This window comes from Onychomys torridus, chromosome 7 (genome assembly GCF_903995425.1).
Source record: "Onychomys torridus chromosome 7, mOncTor1.1, whole genome shotgun sequence".
Classification (NCBI taxonomy): domain Eukaryota; kingdom Metazoa; phylum Chordata; class Mammalia; order Rodentia; family Cricetidae; genus Onychomys; species Onychomys torridus.
The window spans coordinates 16190884-16198433 of NC_050449.1; the positions used below are offsets into that span (position 1 = coordinate 16190884).

Sequence of the window (7550 nt, forward strand, 5' to 3'; positions counted from 1 at the left end):
CAAGATTGGGCCCTATCTTTTAAAAAGTGTTATGGGGGCTGCAGAGATGGCTCAGAGGTTAAGAAGCACTGACTGCTGTACCAGAGGTCCTGAGTTCAATTCCCAGCAACCACATGGTGGCTCACAACCATCTGTAATGAGATCTGGCGCCCTCTTCTGGCCTGTAGTCATACATGCTGTATACATAGTAAATAAATACATCTTTTTTAAAAAGGTGTTTATTTTTATTCAGATTTATTTTTATCCACTAGTCCATGTGTGTACTAGCTGTGTGTGCAATGCCCACAGAAACCAGGGGGAATGTCAGATCCCTAGGACTGGATAAGGATGGTTGTGAGCTGCCCATGGGTGCTGGGAACCAAATCCATGTTCTCTGAAAGACCAGCACTTAACCACTGAGTGAGTCATCTTTCTGGGCACCCTTCTATTTTTTTTTTTTTATATATATATATTTTTTCGAGACAGGGTTTCTCTGTAGCTTTGGGAGCTGTCCTGGATCTCGCTCTGTAGACCAGGCTGGCCTCGAACTCACAGAGATCCATCTGCCTCTGCCTCCCGAGTGCTGGGATTACAGGCGTGCACCACCATCGCCTGGCTCAATAAAATGTTATTTCTATTTTTAATTATGTGTATATGTGTGTATGTGTATGTAGGTATGTGTGAGGCCATAAGAGGGCATTATGAAGGAGAGTTATGATGATTTTTTTAAGTCACCAAGTGGGTGTTGGGTCCTCTCAAAGAGCAGCCAGTGCTCTTGACAACATGGCCATTTCTCTGGGCTCTGTGGGGGTGGAGTGGGGGGAGGAGGGGGACAGACAGACTGAGGGAGAGTGTGCTTCTATAGGTCAGAAGACAACTTGTTGGAGTCACTCTCTCACTATGTAGGTTACAGAGATTAAATTCATGTCATTAAGCTCTCGGGCAAGGGCCTTTACCTGTTAAGCCATATTGTGTGTCCTGATTGGGTTTGATTAAACAGGGTCTCACCAGATGTGATTGTGCATGCCTTTTAATCCCAGCACTAAAAAGAAGCAGGCAGATCTCTGAGAGTTTGAAGGCAGCCTTGTCTTTGCAGACCTGTCTCAGAAAAACTAAAATAATAATAATAATAAACAGGTTAATAATAAAAAACAAGGTCTCATGTAGTCCAGGCTGTCCAGTATGTAGCCGAGTGTGTCCTTGAACTCAGGAGGCTCCTGTCTCCACCTCCTAAATGCTAGAAATACAGTTTTCTCCCACCACACCAGGCTTGTAGAAAGCTTAAAGCAGTTAATGTATCTACTTAATTTTCCTTGCTGTCAAATGCAATGACTCCATGCTGGGCACAGAGTGTTTGACTGCATTATTACCCACAGTCTGTATTATTATTACCAACAAATCCGAATTATGAAGGATCCCGGGACAAACAAGAAGCCAGAACCGGGAGCGCAAGCCCTCACGCGCCCTCTGGTGAGTACCTGTGGAACTACACCAACATCAGGAAGTGGCGCAGGTGCAGACTATCGGAGAGGCGGAGTCAGGACAGGGACTGTTCCGAACTATTATTGGCTGAAGTCGCTGTCAGTTGCGGAGAAAATATCCAATGAGGGTTGCGGCCGCTCGACTTCTGACTCTGGAGGCTGGCTGGCCTCTGACGCCTGTAGTCCCCCAAATGACCTTGCTGTCACTTTGATCTTGAGCACGACACAGGGTCTTCTTCATAGTCATAGCTCCCTCCCCGAGACTACCCTGACGCCAGCCGTACTTTAGGGAAGCACCTAGTTTATTCTTTCGTTTTTGAAACAGGGTTTCATGTAGCACAGAATGGCCACGAATTCTCATGTCTGGAGCCTGGTCTTAAACCCCTAATCCTCCTGCCTCTACCTCCTAACTGCTGGGATGACAAGTGTGAGCAACCACCCTTGTTCACCTAACACTACGATTTTATCCTGAGCGATCTCACAGTGCTTCCCATTTCCTTAAGGGGAGCCTGGGGATCAATCTTGGCTGCTGGGCCCCAACAATGCCCCTTCTTTCTGCGGAAAAGCACCTTCTGTGGCATAGGGGCCTTGATATCATTCCTTAGGGGACCCTAGAATCATTCACCCCTCTTCAAGGTTCCTCAAAATGTTCCTCTACTCCCCACATATGGGATCCTGCCTTGTCCCCATTTTCTCAGGATTTCCCCATACCACCTTCCTCATACTCCTCAAAATAGCCACACACACACTCACACTCTCACACACACTCACACACACACTCACTCACACACACACTCACACACACACTCACTCACACACACACACTCTCACACACACTCACTCACACACACATTCTCTCACACACACTCACACACACTCTCTCACACACACTCACACACTCTCTCTCTCTCTCTCTCTCACACACACACACACACACACAATTTTTTGTTGTTCCGTTTTTCTGATGGCTTTCAATTGAAGAGAATCTTTGCAAAAAACTTCGGGGGTCCCAACGCTCTTTTCTCCTCTCTACATTGGGAAAAAAACAAAAAACAAAAACAAGACAGATCATTCCCTTAAAATTGAGAGTAGAGCCCTCACTTGGTGGAGTGCTTGCCTGTCAGGCACCAGGCCTGGGGAACTGATCTGCCCCCAGCACTCTGGAGGAAAGAGCGGCATGATCAGGTTTCAAGGTCACCCACCCTCTTTTGGATTCATAGTGAGTTTGAGGCCAGCTTGGGATACACGAGACACAGGAAAGAACTTAGCATGTCCCATACCTAATGAGACGCTGCTTGTAGAATTAGGTTGCTGCTTCTTAAATGTCGACATAAGATTTATATATATATATATATATATAATTTTAAAAGTTTTTTTTAGGTTTTTAATTTTAAAAATTAGGTTTATTTTTCATATTTTGTGTGTATGAGTGTTTTGCCTGTTTGAGCATCTACACACTCCGTGTATGACTGGTGCCCACAGAGGTGGTGAGCCTTCATATGGGTGCTAGGCATCAAACCTAGGTCCTTCAGCAAGAATAAGTGCTCATAACCACTGAGCCAATATTTTACATGTGTAGATGTCTTACCTGCATGTGTGCACCACAAGGATGCAATACCCAAGGAGGTCAGAAGACAGCGATGATTCCTTAGAGTTAGACTCTTGTGAGCTGCCATGTGGGTGCTGAGGACCAAACCTCAGCTGTCTGTGAGAGAAGCCAGTCTCTTAACCATCGCACAGCCTCTGCATTCTCATTATTTTTTGGGGTGATCCTCAAGCATTATGACATGTCAGCAGGAAACACTTGCAGAGATGCCTCCCTGAAGACAAGGGGTCTGTTCCCCCAAGTTCCTGGCCCCTGGTAACACCAGAGGGAGATAGGAAGGGCCTGTCCTAATACGATGATGAAATTCCCACACACAGAGTGCTGTTCTCCAAAGGGCCACACTGGTACAGCCAAGTAGAAAGTCTAGCCAGTTCCATACAGCCCCACATGTTTGTTTATTGGTTGGTTTGGGATATGTGTGTGTGTTCAAAGGTAGAAGTAGGTGGGGTTGCTCTTGTGTGTGGTGCTGAAGGTCAGCACTGGATGTCCTCCCTCTACACTCACTCTCCATCTGTGTGTATGTATGTGTGTGCATGTACGAGAGCACGCCACATATATGTATGTATGTATGTATGTATATATATATATATATATATATATATATATATATATATATATATATTATTTTTTAAAGGTTTATTTACTTTATGTGTGTGGATGTTTTGCCTGCCTATATGTCTGTACACCATAGGCCCTTGAAGGTCAGAATAAGGCATCTGATTGATTCCCAGGAACTGGAGGTACAGAGGGTTGTGAGCTGCCATGTGGGTGCTGGGAATTGAGCCCAGGTTCTCTGGAAGAGCAGCAAGTACTCTTTTTTTTTTAAATTAATTTATTTTTCTATTGTCAGCTTGACACTGTATAAATTCTTATCCTAATAGTGAAATGTTTGATTGAGGCTTGCCCAGTAACTGAGTAAAAGCAGAACTTATTATAAGCCACCATCATCCTAGGGTCCCCCCTGCTATGTAGCCTCCCTGGTTCTGTGGGTTGCAGTCTGATTGTTCTTGCAGCAAGTACTCTTAATCTGAGCCATCTCTCTAGCCCACATATAAACTTTATTATTTTTATTATTTGTTTGTTTGTTTGTTTGTTTTTTGAAACAGGTTTCTCTGTGTAACAGCCCTGATTGTCCTGGAACTCGCTCTGTAGACCAGGCTGGCCTCAAATTCACAGAGATCCCCTGCCTCTGACTCCTGAGTGCTGGGATCAAAGGTGTGCGCCACCACTGCCTGGCATTTTATCATTTTTAAAAAATGATTTTGGGCCGGGTGGTGGTGGCGCACGCCTTTAATCCCAGCACTTGGGAGGCAGAGGCAGGCGGATCTCTGTGAGTTCGAGGCCAGCCCTGGTCTACAGAGCGAGTTCCAGGAAAGGCGCAAAGCTACACAGAGAAACCCTGTCTCGAAAAACAAAACAAACAAAAAAAATGATATCCTAGTTAGCTTCAGCTGTCAATTTGATGGCCCAGAGTTATCAGAGGCAGTCTCAATTACGGAATCGCCTCAGACCAGATTAGCCATAGGCATGCCTGTGGCGCATTTTCTGTTTGTTTTTGAGACAGAGTCTCTCTAGGTAGCCCTGGCTGACCTCTAACTCACAGAGAGCCTCTGCATACTGGGCACTGGGATTAAAGTGTGTGCCACAGTGTCCCATGGAGAATTTTCTTGATTGCTAACTGATGTGAGAGGATCACTGTGGGTAGCACCATCCTTGGGAGGGGCGGTCCTCCACTGAGCAGAAGCTAGAACTAAACCAGTAAGTAGTTTACCTGCCGGTTTCTGCTTCAAGCTCCTGCTTTGAGTTCCTGCCATCACTGACTTCTCTCATTGACGGACCGTGACCTGGAAGTGTGAGCTGAAACAGACCTTTTCCCCAAACTGGTTGTCTTCAAGGTCTCAGGGAACAGAACGTCATAGCAACAGAGAATATAAACCAGAACAAATGATGTCCTTAGGAATTTCAAAGCCCAGCAAGTGCTCCCTCCTTCCCAGCTGAACAGTTTGCAAATGTGGGCCTTGCTCCGACAGACGTGTGTTTCTTTGCGCTGGGATGAAGAAGATTTCAGCCCAGGAGCATGGCAGCTTACTGTGCCTCACCACACAGATTTCATGGCCATTTCCTGTTCTTGGAGACGGAGGGGAGATGTGTGCTCCTCCGTGGCGAAAGCTCTTCCAGGCTGTTTTCTACTCTACACAGGCTTGATTTTCCCTTTCCTGTTGATTATTTTGGCTTCCCTTGTGCTGCTGGATATGGGTGCTCAGGCCTGTGTTTGCCACGCTAGGGCCTTTACTGACACTCAAACCTGGGTCTTCCTCCATAGCACTGTGCTCTTAACTGCCCAGAGGCTCCCAACCCTGTTGTGTTTCCCGTATGTGAATGTAAACCTGCTTCACAGACAGTGTGGTATTGGCAAGTGGCCACCAACACCTGAATTTGCTGCTGACCTACCAGACTGCCATCCTGAAGAATCAGAGCCAGGTGTGGTGGCACCGCCTTTAACCCCAGCACTCAGGAGACAGAGGCAAGGGGATCTCTGAGTTTGAGGTTCTATGTAGCAAGTTCTAGGACAAACAGAACTACAGAATTACATAGTAACTACACACTGAGACCTTGTCTAAAAAAAAAAGGAGGGTTGGTGTGATGACCTAAGGTGAGAGAGCACCCACATTGGAGGCGCTCAGTGATCTGGGGTAGAACCCTTCCTTGTGAGAACTGAGCAGTGGCCAGGCAATGGTGGCACATGCCTGTAATCCCAGCACTTGGGAGGCAGAGGCAGGTGGATCTCTGTGAGTTCGAGGTCAGCCTGGACTACAGAGGGAATTCCAGGATAGCCAGGGTTACACAGAGAAACCCAGTCTTGAAAAACCAAAAATAAAAAAGAATCCTCCAGTGAGGGGCTGGAGACATGGCTCAGTGGTAAGAACCCATCTAGAATCCTCTAGTGAGGGCTTGGGGGTGTGACTGGACAGTGTACTTAAACAGCATGTACAAGACTGAGTTTTTGAGTTTTAGCTCCAGCATAGTGAGAGAAAGAGAGAGAGAGAACGTCAGAACTTGTTAATAATCTATCATTGGCTTCACTCAATCCAATTAGCTTACTTGTATTTTTCTTTAGTACGTGCCTACCCACACGCACCCAACTTGAATAGCCACCCCCCCCCCACTCCCTGGATTATTACCAACACCTTTCACCTAGCTTTCCCTAATGCATTCCCGTCCCCAGACAGACTGAGTTGACCTGAGGTACCAGGCTTATGAATACTGAGGTTGAAGTTTGACCCCATCCACCTGCCCCTCCCATATTGGCTGATGAGTTTATTTATTTATGGCCATGCTGGGGGATGGGACCAGGGCTTTGCACAAGCTCAGCCCATGTTCTATCAGGGAGCTCCACTCCCTGCCCTACCTGCTTGCAATTCTTCCTTGCAGTGTGACCAAGGTTTGGGATTCTCATTTGTGCATGTGTGCACATGTGGTATGCACGCATACGTTTGTGTGGGGGGATGCTTTTCTGTGAAGGCCTGAATTTGAGATCCTGGGGTAGCTTCCTCCACTGGTCTCTGCCTTACTTCCCCAGGCAGGGTCTCAAGGAACCTAGAGCTCTGGGATTCAGCCAGGGGGGCTGGTGATTTGCACTTGGGATTTCCTGTCTCTGGCCCCTGTGGGCCATGACTACAGGCCACCACCTGGGTGCAGGGTACCCAAAATGAGATTTGCCCTGTGTGGTAAGTACTTTACCCACTGAACCATCTCCTTAGCCCTTGTGTTATTGCTTTGCTTGAAAACAAGATCTTGGACTGGCAAAATGGCCAGCAGGTAAAGATGATGCCACACTAAGCCTGCTGCCCACTGAGCCTGCCCTGAGTTGATTGCCAGCACCCACACAGTACAAAGAGCTGACTGCTTCAAATTGTCTTCTCACCTCTAGTGCTCTCCTCTCTCTTTCTCCCTCCCTCTCTCTCAAACATAATAAAAATTAAAAGTCAAATTAAATGAAAGACAGACTCTCACTCTGAAGCTCGTTAGCCTGGAACTCCTGGAAATCCTTCTACTTCAGCCTGCCAAGGGCTGGGATTACAGGTGTGAGCCACCATACCCAGCTCACTCAGATGTTTAAAAATGTAGGCAGTGCACCACCTGTATGCAATACCTGTGAAGGCCAGAAGAGAGCGCTGGAGTTCCCTAGACCTGCAGATAGGAATGGTTGCAAGCCACCTTGCAGGTGCTGGGAACTGAACCAGGTCCTCTGTAAGAGCAACAAGTGTTCTTAACCGCCGAGCCTCTCTCCAGCCCTCTCCTGGATTTTGACTGACTAGGTGAGTGGTGATTGTGTGCAGGGCTGCTGAGTTCCCAGTATTCAAAAGGAGAAACTCCCAAGCCTTGTAACCTGAGCACGTGGGGGGCTGAATCAAGCAGCCCAGGAGTTCAAATTCAGTCTGGACTTCACAGGCAAGTGGCTCTCTGTGATTCATCTCTTCTCT

The 7550-nt window shown here is 47.0% G+C and overlaps 1 protein-coding gene across 1 annotated transcript in view; it reads right to left on the reverse strand.

The window, feature by feature from the left end:
• Nucleotides 1–2580: 2580 nt before the first annotated feature.
• Keap1 (kelch like ECH associated protein 1) overlaps nucleotides 2581–7550 on the reverse strand; it is a 19743-nt gene continuing 14773 nt past the window's right edge. The window contains exon 5 of the mRNA XM_036192432.1: nucleotides 2581–2620. Coding sequence (XP_036048325.1) covers nucleotides 2581–2620 — 40 coding nt within the window. The remainder of the gene's footprint in view (nucleotides 2621–7550) is intronic.